General features: G+C 34.2%; 1 protein-coding gene across 1 annotated transcript; it reads right to left on the bottom strand.

The window, feature by feature from the left end:
- Window positions 1-1020: 1020 nt before the first annotated feature.
- LOC133325685 (uncharacterized) lies at window positions 1021-1396 on the bottom strand. Its single transcript, XM_061534409.1, has 2 exons — window positions 1382-1396; window positions 1021-1308 (listed from the first exon to the last, which is right to left on the bottom strand). The coding sequence occupies exons 1-2, from the start codon at window positions 1394-1396 to the stop codon at window positions 1021-1023; spliced, it is 303 nt and encodes a 100-aa protein (XP_061390393.1).
- Window positions 1397-16267: the final 14871 nt, after the last annotated feature.

Here is a 16267-nt window from a genome sequence, read left to right on the forward strand (position 1 = left end):
TTCCAAGACTTGAACGTACTCCATTGAATTCAGGCGACAACAAGGAAATGCCAAATAAATCATTCCGTGGCTATAAAATGCTCCAAAGACCATTAAGGAACCGCCACCGAAATATCGTTTTAAGAAATATCGTGATTCCAAACCGTTATATGGGAGCTATGCCTAAACATGGACCTACATAGCCCATCATCGAACTCGACCTGCCAGGAGACAATAGAGTGATTACAACAGACGGACATGCTTAGATCGTCTTAGAATTTTACGCTGCTCAAGAATATATATACTTTATAGGGTCGGAAATGATTATTCGAGTGAGTTACAAAGGGAAAAGCAAAATTAATATGCCCTCCATACTATGGTGGAGGTTATAAAAATAAATACGAAAGATTGTTGTTACATTATATGACTACAACAGACATAAGGACAGACATGGCTTAATCGCTTTGGAATTTTCCCTGATCAAGAACATACACTATAGGTTTAGAAATTAATATTTCGAAGCGTTACAAACAGAATGAGAAAATGATGGAGGGTAACATCATGGACGAACGCTGGGGGAAGCTCAGGTCCGGTTTTGGGAGTAGGAGTGAGAGACTGCTTTCGGAATATAAGGTGGTTAAGGTGATTGTTTTAAGAACCAGGAAGGGAAATTCGCCATAGGTCAAGTTTCTGAGCAATGTTTTATAGCTTTCAAATCATATGCCTAAAGGGTGATATTAGCAACATTAATTATTACATATAACAAAATGGTTGTAGGGTATCATAGTTGGCTCTGACCGACTTTGGTTGCAACGGAATTAATTTGGATGCCACAATTTTGAAAATTTGGCTTCAGTTTATTGCCAAGCTATTAAAATTGGACGCTATTTTATTTGTAAAAGAGCATAAATGGTAATGGGTTGAAGTTTGAATTAATATGTGTAATTTATTTCAAAATATGTTTTTGTATGTGAGTGTATGAACTTTACTTTGTATCGTATACGAAATATCATTAAATTTATTTTTTTTATTTTCGGCGATCTAATAACGTCTATGGTGACGACCATGTGATTCATGAACACTAAAACCTCCATGATGACCAGCATGATGATCACCGAAACCACCACGATGATCACCAAATCCACCATGATGATCACTTGAGCCAGAATGATGACCTTTCAAATTTCCGTGATGACTACCGGCTGGACCACCAAAGCTACCATGATGACCACCAGGTGGTCCACCACCGTGACCACCATGATATGATGGTTGTCTGTTATGGTGATTATAGCTCATCGTCAGAACAACGGCGAACGACAAGATAAGTAGCTGGAATATATAAGAATATATAGATATTAAAAATATATTTTCGTAATTATTTATTAGATTTATGCCAACTTACAAGGTATTTAAACATTTTGGTGCTGCAGTAAGATGTTAATAGTTTCAATATTCAAATAATACTATGGTTGTATTAAGTATGATTTTACTATTTATACCATTTTCTGCTGAGCACATTTAGTTAAAATGGAAAAAGGAATTTCCCAGTATCTTAATTACCTGCACAAAAGTGGATGTGATTTTAATAGGTCCAACAATTAGTACCTGTGGATTTAGAAATTAAGCAGTGGGAAATTTTATGTTCTGAATTGTTTGTCTACCACTACCAAAAAGAGCTTGAAAAGTAGGTAAATACTAGCGGGCATGGCAAAAGTGGGTTAGCTGGTATTTTTATTTTTTATACCCTTCACCACACTGTGGCACAGGGTATTATGTATTTATGCATATCTTTGTAACAGGCAAAAGGAAACGAGATAGATACATGGTTCCTTTTGAGAATATGCATTGAATCACTTTCTGAGTCGATTTACGCATGTCCGTCCGTCCGTCCATGTATTTCTATGAACAAAGTACAGGTCGCATTTATGATCCGATTTGGATGAAATTTGGCATAGCCACTTATTTGGCCCAAGGACGAACACTATTGAAATTGGGAAAAATCGGTTCAGATTTAGATATAGCTCCTATATGTATATATTTTAGTCCGATTTAATGTAAATGGTGCACTAAAGTCCCTATATATCTCTCGATTTGCACAAATTTGGCACAACTTAATGAATTAGGTTTATAATAATGTGTGTTAAGTTCCCTGAAAATCGGTTCAGATTTAGATATAGCTCCCATATATATTTTCGTCCGATTTAATGTAAATGCTATACCAAAGTCCCTTAACATCTTTCGGTTTGCACGAAATTTGGCACAGCGAAATGAATTAGGTCTAGAATGATGTGTGTTCAGTTTTTGAAAATCGGTTCAGTTTTAGATATAGCTTCTATATCTGGCCAAATGAAAAATTTAGTATCGGTTGCAGAATTACATGTTTGTGGATCCAATTTAATTTTACTGTACTGTAAAATGCGACGTCTTTTAGGATTCATCTGTTGAATATACCCAAAGTGGTGAATGGCATCATATAGTCGTCTGCGTCCGACTTTACTACTTTACTTACTGGTTTTAAGAGAATGTTTAGGTAGGTTCGAATGTCTAGCACTTTTAATTTGTATCTGGAATTTTTTAAATTTTTTGAAATTTTGGATTTATCTTAAAAAAATGCTGCTTTTGATTTCACATTGACGCATTGATATTTTTACATAAATGTGCACCAAAATTCTAATGTTTGTCCTATTAACACGAAATTTTTCACAACGTATCGAATTGAGACTTGAATGACGTTATTGCGTTTTGTTGAGATTGGTGCAGATGCAGCCATAGCTTCCATATGTAATTCGAACGGGTGTCTGATTGAGAATTTTTGACAGTGCGGCGTACTAAATAGCGTGTAACAATTTTGCTATAAATCGTTTTCCATAAATTTGTCTCATGGTAGGCAGACGACTCTAAATCTGCCCGAATGAAATTAAATTTAGCATAGGTTGCAGAAAGATCTAGATCTAGTTGCATAAACTACTCCGAAACATAGATAATTAAATCATATTATATCAATATTTGGTTGAAGCTCCTTTAATTTTTAACACCCCTTGGTATCTCTGCGACATGGAACCCACAAGCCTTGCGCAATTGATCAACATTTCGCTCCTATTTTTATTTTAATGCTTCAAATTTGTTAACTAGATTTGGTGACTGCGATGGTTACTCTAATAAGGGCTCATCGTTTTCGACAAACCACGTCCGATAATACTTATGACATGACATGGACCGAAACCCTATTTTTTATGTTGGCATGTAACTTAGCTTCTGGAGCGACTAAACACGCTCTAGAGGCTAAATTATACGCCAAATTTTGGCAATTCATACAATTGTTATTAGTATATCGCAGCCGTTTCGATTGTTGTTCTTTTACATTTGTATTTCATGTTCACTGCTTGAAACTGCAATAATATTCCGAAACATTGTGGTAGCAGATGTTCGTAATATGACGTCAACAATTTCTCGGAAACACATTTTTGCGGATACAGGTAGAACATAATTTACGTATGTTGCGGTACCTGTACCACGACCACATTATATAAAAAGTGTGTATATGTCGAAACAAGCGACATTTACATTTTGACATTTAATCAAATTACATTATAGTAGTATAATGGCGAAGATTTTTAACATAATTGTAAAATACAATTTAAAATATTTTCTACCTAAAATAATGTAAACAAATATTTATTTTCATTTTACAGTTAATGATTGCGGGATTATCGATCGGCCTCGTAGTGTCTCAGCATCATGGGAAACGGCCGCACTATAATGATTTGCAAAATCATGAAATAGGATTTAATCGTCCTCCAGTACAGTATAGCGGTCCTCATAATGTACATCAAGGGCCAGTAGGTCGTCCCAGAGGTAATTTTGGAAGTCCAAGAAGTTTTTCTGTGAATCGACGACGTCACGGCCGACACCATGGTGGACATGGAATGCATAATCAATGAGTATTAATAATTAACTTATAGTAATATAGTTTGTTTAAATAAAATGCGCACTTAAAATACGATTATTTATGATTTTTTCTTAAATTGGATACTATTTAAAATTATATGGGGATGTGTGGTGAAAACTTTTAAACTATTGAAAATCATGCAGCATCATCGAGGCTTTCTATTAGCCCCTTAAAGCCGCAAAAGGCAAATTACAGTTAATTTTTTCTGAATGTGACAAATAAATTAAAATGTCGATAATCGGAGACTTACCAAAAATGCGGTTTTGTACACATTTACAACTTATGCAATATCACAAGGGATACAAAGTTAGATAAAGCTAATTTATACCTACACATTTTTGAAATAACGTTTCTTATACATTTCACAAAGATATATTGTATGGTTATTTCTTGCATATGTGAGAATTTAAACAAGTGAAAACGGTGATAGGTTTGGCCTATCTTTGATATCCTCCATCATAGGCATACCTAAAGGTGAACCTATACAGATGTCTTTTCTATAATAATGTTGTAAATCACAATGTACATGCAACACAAATTTTAAAACCAGTGAGCGGAGCAGTATAGTCGGACGGGGCCGACCATTCGATACCCTACACAACTACGACGGAGTTCTAACTTTCTAAAGTAATTTATTCCGAGCCTGGGAAATATTTCGTGACATTTGCACCATCTTGCCCGATTAGAGGTCAACAGCACATCTTCGACACACTGACATATTTTCCGAATATTACTAATATTCAGTACAGTCCTTCTTATTACTTGTCCAGATTGACTTCAGCGTGAGTTGTATGGTGATGATCGGCTTATAACTGTGGCCTATATATCGATTCGGAAAATTGCAAAAAATTAAGTTTTCGGTCCACTTCATCCTAAAATTATTATCTGATCATCACCGAAAATGACAAGCGCTGTCCTTGTCCATAACTGGAACCCCATGGAAAATTTCAAATCGATCAGCGTTACATTTCCGCCCTCTAGTGTGGTAAGGGTTACTATATCATATCTGGATACGTAAGCACCTGTAAATATTTAAGATTAACTCCAACATCCGAGAACATACGACATTATAATTGGTATCAATTTAAAGGTCAGCCACTCCTCTTGAATATACTATCAACTTCTCGGGTCTATGTCCTCTAGGAGTAAATATATACGCCATAGAATCCAAATTTTGTAATTTTTCACACAAAAGTCAGGGTCCATTTGACTCGCTAAATATTGACCGATCTTTATCAAATCAGGCATGTTTATTCTTTGGCCTGATCCCCTTCTTCGTTTAAAATTTCACGATGTTCTGGCCATAATTGCGGCCTCTGGAGCGACCAGAAAAACCGACAAAAATTTAGTATTTGGTCCATATCATCCCCTAAATATTAATCGATCTTTACCAAAAACAATAGGGGTCTTCATTGGCCAGAACCCATCCTACATGCAAAATTTCGTGAAGCTTGGTCCATAACTGTGGCCTGTATCGTGTTTACAAATTATAATGGACAGACGGACGGACACACATGTCTAGATCGACTCAGCTAGTCGAGATATGACGATCGGTATACTTAAAGGTCTAGGATCAATATTGCACAAAGCTATAATACCCTGACAACATAGTTGTGTAGGGTATAAAAATGCAATATTACCCTTGGCAAGGTGCGTCATGTTCCTAAAATCCTCAAAATACACCAATTTAGATTTATATGAGGCTATGCCTAATATTAGGAGGTATCATTGTATGAGGGCGATGCCCACATTTGGACAATATACCACATTTTCCAACCTAAGACTGACGGAAATGACTAAGTTACATAATTTACAGGATATAAACTGACAAATTTGAGTTCAGAATTTCCTCCATATTATGGTGAAACACGCTTATATGGTCCAGGCAACAAAATGATTTAGAGCTTATATTTAATACGCTGCTACTATATGTATGTACTTTTTGGATTATGGACGACACATAGCAAAAGAAAATTTTAAACAATTCACACTTTTGGTCAAGTTATGCGTTTTTCAATACAGTCGATAAGGGATGCTAATAAGACTATTATTGTAACAGACGTAGTCTTTTTGACGGACCACGAAATTGGATGAAGTTAAATGAGTGATCTGTACCTATAAGAGAAACAACAAATGTCATTCTGCAAAATGCCATTTCAATCCAAGAGACTTAAAGTCGGTTGTGTATCAATTATGAAAATCTGGAACGATTCATCTCAATTGAACACACGTTGATTTTTTTGGTGCCCATGTTGGATGAAAACGTTCGAAAATATACATATATGGAAGCTACATCTGCAAGATAAAAACCAGTAAGGAAAGTAGTAAAGTCGGACGGGGCCGACTATATGATACCCTTCACCACTATGGGTATATTAAACAGGACTATTAACATGAAATTGGATGAAATAAAATATGTGATATTTATCTAAATGTGAATCTACCTAGATCTATCCATAAAGTATGTAAATCGACTTCAAACAAATATAAATAGGTCATCTGTTGGGCTATGTCTGTCAAATTTCGTGCAAATCGAAAGATATATAAAGCGACTTTGGTCCTCCATTTTCATGAAATCGGACGAAACTATATGGGAGCTATATAGAAATCTGGACCGATTTTCACGAAACTTGGCAGACATAATTCTAGGCTCAATTCAGTACGTTATGCCAAATTTGGTGCAAATCGAAAGATATATAGGGACTTTGGAGCACCATTTACATGAAATCGGACGAAACTATATATGGGAGTTATATCTAAATCTGGACCGATTTTCACGAAACTTGGCAGACATCATTCTAGACCTAATTGATTAGGCTGTACCAAATTTCGTGCAAATCGAAAGATATATAAGGACTTTGGGGGCACCATTTGCATGAAATCGGACGAAACTATATATGGAAGGTATATCTAAATCTGAACCGATTTTCTCAAAACTTGGCAGAAATCACTCTAGGCTCAATTCAGTACGTTATGCCAAATTTCGTGCAAATCGAAAGATATATAGGGACTTTGGGGCACCATTTACATGAAATCGGACGAAACTATATATGGGAGCTATATCTAAATCTGAACCGATTTTCACGAAACTTGGCAGACATCATTCTAGACCTAATTGATCATACTGTCCCAAATTTCGTGCAAATCGAAAGATATATAGCGACTTTGGTCCACCATTTACATGAAATCGGACGAAACTATACATGGGAGCTATATCTAAATCTGGACTGATTTTCTCGAAACTTGGCAGACATAATTCTAGGCTCAATACAGTACGTTATGCCAAATTTGGTGCAAATCGAAAGATATATAGGGACTTTGGAGCACCATTTACATGAAATCGGACGAAACTATATATGGGAGCTATATCTAAATCTGAACCGATTTTCACGAGACTTGGCAGACATCATTCTAGACCTAATTGATTAGGCTGTACCAAATTTCGTGCAAATCGAAAGATATATAGGGACCGTTTACATTAAATCGGTTAAATATTTATATGGGAGCTATATCTAAATCTGAACCGATTTTCCCAATTTCAATAGGGTTCGTCCTTGGGCCGAATAAGTGACCTATGCCAAATTTCATCTAAATCGGATTATAAATGCGACCTGTACTTTGTTTACAATTTAACACCAACAGACGGACAGACGGACGGACGGACATGCATAAATCGACTCAGAAAGTGATTCTATGCATATTCTCAAAAGGAACTATGGGTCTATCTCGTTTCCTTTTGCCTGTTACAAACATATGCACAAAGACATAATACCCTGTACCACAGTGTGGTGAAGGGTATAAAAACCTAATAACGTGATTCTAGTGACAATAGAAAGTATATGGTAGCTATATGAAAATCTAAACCGAGTTCAACAAAACTCATTACAAGTTAAAGATTAGGAACATTGAAAAGGAACTAATTCCTTAATATTCCTTCGCTCAAAAGTTCCTACTTCTAGATAGTTATTTCGAATCTCTCTCTTTCATTGCTTTTTCTAATTTTTCATCCTCCATGTGTTGTTTCGTTGATGAGCATAAATGAAAAAAATTAGATTTTAATCAATAAAAAATGAGTCGATTATATAAAAATATGAGTCGATTTCTACCAAACTTAGCATATTTCAGTAAGTTGTCCAAAATATTGTGCCATTTCAAAAATCTTGGGATTTTGGTGCACCATTTATATGGAAGCTATATTTAAATCTGCTCCGACGATCAAAAATACACATAAGCCAATCTGTATTTGATTCAGTATGCTGTGCACAATTTTATCTCTATCGAATATATCTTGCTCCGACAATCAAAAATACATATACGCCAATCTGTACTTGATTCAGTATGCTTTGCATAATTTTATCTCTATCGGATATATCTTGGGAAAATCGGAACTAAATTCTCTGTGCTAAATTTCGTCTTAATCGGCCAAATTGTGGGAGTTCCGTGTACCATTTATATAAAATCGGATATCTAAATATAGGCCCATTTCAACAACATAAACGTCAATCTATTATTAACTTAATGCGCTGTGCAAAGTTTTGCCTCAATCGGACAAACCTTGGGAGTTTAGTGCAAAATTTATCTAAAAATCAGATGAAAAGTTCGACGATGGGATATATCGGTCTACGTTTAGGCATAGCTCCTATATGAAGGTACCCCCAATTTTCGGCATTTTGGGGTTCTAGAGCGCTTTTTTCAACCGAATTTATTACTGAAATTTATTAAGTTAAGTTCCTATTGAGTACCAAATTTCTCCACTAAAAATTATAAATATAGTTCCACACTCTGGTAGCCCCCATATTACGGTACCCCCTAATATTCAGTTTTTGGGTGGTTTTTACCGTATTTTTCGTCCGAATTGTCTGAAATTTTGTAAATTGAGTTCTTATTGGTTAGCAAATTTCCCCACTAAAAATTATAAATATAGGTCCACTTGTTCTGGTAACTTCCATATAACGGTAACCCCAGTTTTCGGTATTTTAGATTCCTGAACGCGTTTTTCAACTGAATTTGCTGTAATTTATCATTTTGTTGTCGTATATGTTAACAAATATCCATCCCAAAAACTTATTATATTCACCACCTTTTAGGGGTAGACCGCATATAACCTCCTGAAGGAAGGCATTGAGATACAAAACTAAAATATTGGGTATATATCGGTCATTAATTAAGCATAGCCCTTATATAATGATAACCCCAAATATTCGCTAATTCCTACACTATATAATCAATATTGGTCCTCATATAACTTTGCAATGTAAATTGCAGTAGTTTGAGGATTTTATACTCTACCATGCGTCATTAGTACCAGTCCATGTTTTGGGGTTTTTTTCAGATTTTAGGAAAAATCCACATTAAAATTGTTCGGAAATTTGATGTACATAATGGTTTACACAAATCGGTTTGTAGAATTATCGGTATGGGTCCATTTTTTGGTATGTTACCTATATTTTCATTGCATGTATCTGTCAGTATACTTATGGTGGAAGGTATCCAAATTTCGGCCCGGATGAACTTAACGCTGTTTTCACTTATTTTAATTTATGTGGATATTGATGATAGATAAAAATTTGTATAGGGGTCTGAATGTTATTAAGCTATTAATACTGATATAATCATGATACTGATATTATCAATTGTCATTAAATTTTGCTCCGACTCGATATTTTGAACTTCTCAGATAAGTAATGTCCATTATAATCCACGTTTCGCCTACTGGTTATTCATTTTGCAATTATTGAATACGAAGTAAATACATTTTCTTAAATTAAACACAAATTTATTTTAATTCCTTAATGTTTCAATCCAATGTTTATAATCGTATAGCACGCTAAAATTGTATGTAGTTGAATGACCAGCAAATAACCGTTTCTTAGTATAGCTTTTGCCCTCGCACTTCTAATGAGTAGCATGTTTTATTTTATTCTTTTCTTTTTTCTATTTCTGTGCCACTTTTTTGTCGCCTCCATTTTAATATCAGCACTTGTTTCTAGAAATGAGTTTATTAAGGAGCAACATCACAGCAAGCACTTAATTAATTTAATTAAGCACCATATGAATCGTGTATAAAAACATGGACTTAAACGAAGTGCACAGTATAACGATAATGAAAATGTTTATTAAATATTTTTCAAGAACATAATTTCCAAAAAAGGGAATTTTTGTATTTTCTACGATTTGGGGTATCCTTCCCATGTCAAATTTTGTTTTTATAATTATCGCTACTGTTTTGTGTCTCGTGTTCTTTATCGCCAACATTTGTGTATAAAAATACCCGTTAAAACAGAGTAGTTATTGTCCTTTTTTACTTTAGTCCTGAATGAATTTGAGTTGGTTAATATTTTTTCATAATTAGTTATTTCCATAGTTATTTCTTTTGGTTTCCCGCTGTGTTGTTTGTCACAACTTTTGCATCCGGTTAGTAGTTAGAAGATATTATTGTGGTTTAAGAAACTTTCAAAACACTGGTGGTTCATTGAAATTTTGTAAATTGGATTTTGATAAAGAATGTAATGTTTAAATTAAATTCGATACTTTTTTAAGAGAATTAAATTACATTTAAAGAAAAATTAGGTTTATTGATTTAAATATGTTGATTTGTAACTAATTGTATTCGAAGGACATCAGTTTTTATACCATACACCATATTAGTCTTTGTAAATATCTTTGTAGCATATAAACGGAATCGAGATTGACCCGGATTTGCATTAGAATAATAAATATTGATAAAGATTTTACATTTAGATAAAATCGTAAATCATATAGTGATTCTATAATCACACGCACAAATAGTTTGCAATGTTTTATTTATGGGCATTTTTGACAATGCTTTTGGAGTTACAGATATATTAGGTTGGGGAAATAGAAATACATTATTTATACCCTTCACCACACTGTGTGTCTTTGTGCATATGTTTGTAATAGGTAAAGGAATAGAGATAGACCCATGGTTCCTTTTGAAAATATGCATAGAATTACTTTCTGAGTCGATTTACGCATGTCCGTCCGTCCATGTATTTTTGTGAACAAAGTACAGGTTGCATTTATGTTCCGCTTTGGATGAAATTTGGCACAGTTCACTTATTTGACTCAAGGACGAACCCTATTGAAATTGGAGAAAATTGGTTCAGATTTAAATATCTGCCATATATAGTTTCGTCCCAATATTTGTCCGATTGAGACAAAATTTTGCATAGGGAACTGAATCAGGTCCATGCTTATGTATGCGAAGTTTTGTTGGAATCGGTTTAGATTTAGATATAACTTCCATATATATTTTGGTCCAATTTTATGTGAATATACACCGAACTCCCAATATTTGTCCGATTGGGACAACATTTTGCACAGAGTACTGAGGTCCAGACTAATGTCTGCGAAGTTTTGTTAAAATCGGTTTAGATTTAGATATAGCGCTCATATATAGTTTCGTCCGATTTTTAAATAATGATATGATATAGGATTATATATATCTTCGTTCGATTTTATATAATTGGTGCACCGAAGGGTCTATGTTTGTTGGATTTACACGATAATTGGCAGAGGGTATTAAATTGAATTTAGAGTGATAACAAAAAACAAATGGTGTATGCAACGGTTGATCAATTAGGTCCATGTGAGTATATATAGCTCCTATACATAATTTTACTCGATTTTATACAAATGGTACACCAAAGAATACAAGTCTACCTAGTTTGACATGCAATTTTTCATTGATTTCAGAATGATATGTTTATGGGGTTTTTCAATTGGTTCAAATATCTATCTAGATAGCACATTTAATTTCGCCCGATTCCATCTCAGTGGTCCTCCAAAGATTCTGTGTCTGTTCTACCTACAACATATTGCAGATATTACCATCTCTTGTATGTACCCAAAGTGGTGAAGGGTATCATATAGTCGGCCCTATAACATAAAAAATGCCTGAATGGACAATATTGAGTGTATTTAATTTTTATGGTAAATCGAGATAAATTCAGTTCGATTTCACAATTAAATCGATAAGACGATAAAAAAATAGTCTAAACGTGGCTTGACGTGATATTTTTTTACCTCCGAGTGACATTTTCATTATTTTCTGATTTTTGTGCAACAACACTTATATTATCATACCACTATAGGTAATTTGCCCTGGTTTTGAGGCAAAAATTAAGAACAGCGGTTTTAAACGATTTTTCGACGTTTTAAATGATGCATATGTACAAGAAAGAGAAAACGCAGATCTCCACATTAAAACCGGATATAACGAACAACGGTTATAAGCAACTACACATATAACGAGCAAAGCTAATTCTTTCTCAGATATTTGCATTAGATATTTGCATTACACAACAAACGGTTGAAAACGATTAGGGTAGTAAGATAAAAAAAATTCGACCCCGCGGTTAGATTTTTAAAGGAATACTTATTACAATGTCGTATGTTTTTGCAGAATGCATTAATAACGATTAATACAGTACCCATTTATACTCCTTAAGGACATCAATATGTAAAAGGGAGATAAAACCACGCTTACTACAGTCGAACACGATATAGTAAACACTACTGAACAAAATTTTTTTATATGCATTTCATTTTTTATTTTTAATCAATCCTGAAAAAAGTAAAAAAAGTAAATTTTTGATGTTCCTGTTCCTGTTCTCCACTATTTAGATTTTTTTCTCATAATCTTTCCTTCGACAACCTATTTGCGGTTCAAGAGTCACGTTATTTATTTTGTAATCAAAATTCGTGTGTATTCGTTTTTTCGCGGAAATGATCTTTCTTCCTATGTCATTCGGTGCATCTTGACAAATGCATGCAAAATAACCTAATTTCCTATTTTAATTTGACGTATTTTTCGTCCATATTGTTGTTATTGGCTATTTTACTTGCGGGGACGTTGTGAACAACAATATGTTTCCTTGCTTTTATTTCTTTCATCAAACCAAATATTGAAAATATAATTGTTTTTTATTCTGAAGTTCCCTACAAAAAACTGATAAATCTTGAAAAACGCAAAAAATCGCAATTTGAGACCTATTGGAATCAATTAAGAAGGCTTTCAGTAATATATTTCAGTTGTCAAAAGATCAGACAAATTTAAACATTTTAGTAAAAGTCTATCTAAAATGACTTATGTGTAAAAAATAGACACATTTCTTTTATTATAGTCAACTATGTAAATTTTCAATCGCTACACAAACGTATTAACAAATATTATATATAAAATAAACAGCACACACCACCGCCAATATTCTCCATGTTTAATTTGTATGTTTATGCTTTGAATTTAGCGGTTTTAAACGTTTTAAAATACGCCTTGATTTTTTTTTTAATTTTTTTATTTCTTTAATTTTATTTTCAAAGTTTAGAGTTTGGCAACGATTTTCCCCGTTTTTGAGACACTTTTACCCAAAAAATCTTATAGATTCATAATATTTGATATGTTTTCTTTTTAATGACATCAAAAAAGATTTTATTTTCCAAAATTTAAAAAATGACTTTTTGCCCAAAAAACTGTCCAAATTACCTATAGTGGCTATGTAGCGACCATAAAAACAAATAAAACTAATTTTTGTCGACCGAAAAGGCTAAATATTGACTGATTTTACTATACCATAAACTTTTTCTTTGGGACGAACGGGATATTTGACGAAAATTGATCGCTTAAGTATCTCACAACGCAAAAAAACAATCAAAATCTATTAAAAACCATACCCTTCACCACTTGGGTATATTCCACAAAAGTATCCTAACAATTTCATGTTAATGTTCCTTCGAGGGAACATTGAACGAATTTGAATATATGATTTTTACCTATAAGTGAACCGACTAACATCAATCCATATGCATGTCCTTCTGCAACCTATGTTAAATTTCATTTCATTCGGGTAGATTTATAATACTTTACGTGCAATAGGAAAAATTTAAGTAAATCGATTTATAGCACACTTGCTATGGGATATTCGGTATGCCACAATCAGACACCCGTTCGAAATATATATATGGAAGTTATGTCTGCATCTGCACCAATATAAAAAAAAACAAACCCATAGTAGTCTCAATTTGATACGTTGTGCAAAATTTCGTGTCAATAGGACAAACATTAAGAGTTTTTTGCACCATTTACCTAAAATCGGACGAAAATATATATGTGGAAGCTATATCTAAATCTGAACCAATTTCGATGAAACTTGCCAGGGATTAACTTCAGTTCATTGTACAATTATGTGGCAACCGGACAATTTTTGAGTCTTTAGTGCACAATTTACATTTCAGTATCTTTTTGTACCATTTACATAAAATCGGACGAAAATATATATGGAAACTATACCTAAAACTGAACCGATTTTTACGAAACTTAGCACACATAAGACTAGACTTAATTTAGTACGCTATGCCAAATTTCGTGCAAATCGAAAGATATATAGGGACTTTGGTAAATCTGAACCCATTTTTCGCAATTTCAATAGGGTTCGTCCTTGGGCCAAAGAAGTTACCATTGCCAAATTTCATCCAATTTGGATTATAAATGTGACCTGTACTTTGTTTACAATTTAACATGGACAGACGGACGGACATGCAGAAATCGACTTCGAAAGTGATTCTATACATATTCTCAAAAGGAACCATGTGTCTATCTCATTTCATTTTGCCTGTTACAAACATATGCACATAGACATAATACCCTGTACAACAGTGTGGTGAAGGGTATAATGATGATTCTGGTAGATATCGTGTTTACATAATCGTCTAACTGCGGCTATGTTAAAAAATTGTTATTTTGAGAATCCTGTCTGTTAAAATAACGACAGAGATTGCAATATTTATGACAGAGCTCTGAAAATTTACACACATATTTCTAGTACTACTAGGTATTGTAAATGGGATATATCGGTCCACGTTTTGGTGTAGCCCCCATATAACGGTAGTCCCAATATTCGGTATTTATGTACTAAAAATTATTAATATTGAACAAAGTTTGACTGTAGTCCCCCATTTTGGTATAGATAGCACCGTTTTAACTTGATTTCGTAATGTTTTTTCACTGTCAAACATCTTCAGTCTTCATATAATGATTTGTATTATCTAATTGCTTGCTCTCTTAAGGTAATGAAAAAATATTTAAATTATTTTCCTGAACTTTGCATTTTTTACCGTTCGAATAAATATTAAACCAGTGAGCGGAGCAGTATAGTCGGACGGGGCCGATTATACGATACCCTACACAACTACCAAGGAACTCAAATTTTTTGCGGATGTTTATTCCGAGCCTGGGCAATATTTTCGCCCTTTTGCCCGATTAGAGGTAAACAGCACCTCTTCCTCACACTCACATATTCTCCAGATTCCTTTCACCGTGGGTTGTGCTGTGATGTTCGGCTTTCATTTGTGGTCTATAGATCAACTCGAAAATAACACAAAAAAAATTAAGTTTTCGGTCCACTTCATTCCAAAATTATTATCTGATCATCACCGAAAATTATAGGTGTTGTCCTTGGCCATAACTGGAACCTCATAGAACATGTCAAAGCTATCAGCGCTATATTTCCGCCCTCCAGTATGGTAATGGGTTACTAAATAATATACGAATACGGAGATACCTGTAAATATGTGGGTGTAACTCCCACATCCGAGCACATACAACAATATAATTGGTATTCATTTAAAGGTCAACCACTCCTCTTGGATATAATATCAACTTCTCGGGTCTATGTCCTTCAGCGACAAATATATACGCGATATAATACAAATTTTGTCATTTTTCACACAAAAGTCAGGGTCCATTTTACCCCATAAATATTGATCGATCTTTATCAAAACAGGCATGCTTATTATTTGGCCCGATCCCCTTCTCCATGCAAAATTTCACGATGTTCGGGTCATTATTGCGGCCTCTGGAGCGACCAGAAAAACCGACAAAAATTTAGTATTTGGTCCATTTCATCCCCTAAATATTAACCGATCTTTTCCAAAAACAATAGGGGACTTCATTGGCCACAACCCATCATACATGCAAAATTTCGTGAAGATTGGTCCATAACTGTGGCCTGTATCGTGTTTACAAATTATAATGGACAGACGGACGGACGGACGGACGGACACACATGTCTAGATCGACTCAGCTAGTCGAGATATGACGATCGGTATACTTAAAGGTGGGTCTATGACCAATATTTCGCGGCGTTACAAACTTTTGGGGCTGCACAAAGCTATAATACCCTGACAACATAGTTGCTATAATACCCTGACAACATAGTTGTGTAGGGTATAAAAATCACACTTTATAAAAGTTGTTTACCACTTTACCTGAAAGGGACGTTTTACCAAAATATGGACTATTGACCCTTTGTCTTGTCGTAC

This window comes from Musca vetustissima, unplaced genomic scaffold, assembly GCF_032173495.1.
Source record: "Musca vetustissima isolate MV318-11 ecotype Yass unplaced genomic scaffold, APGP_CSIRO_Mvet_v1 utg270742, whole genome shotgun sequence".
Classification (NCBI taxonomy): Eukaryota; Metazoa; Arthropoda; class Insecta; order Diptera; family Muscidae; genus Musca; species Musca vetustissima.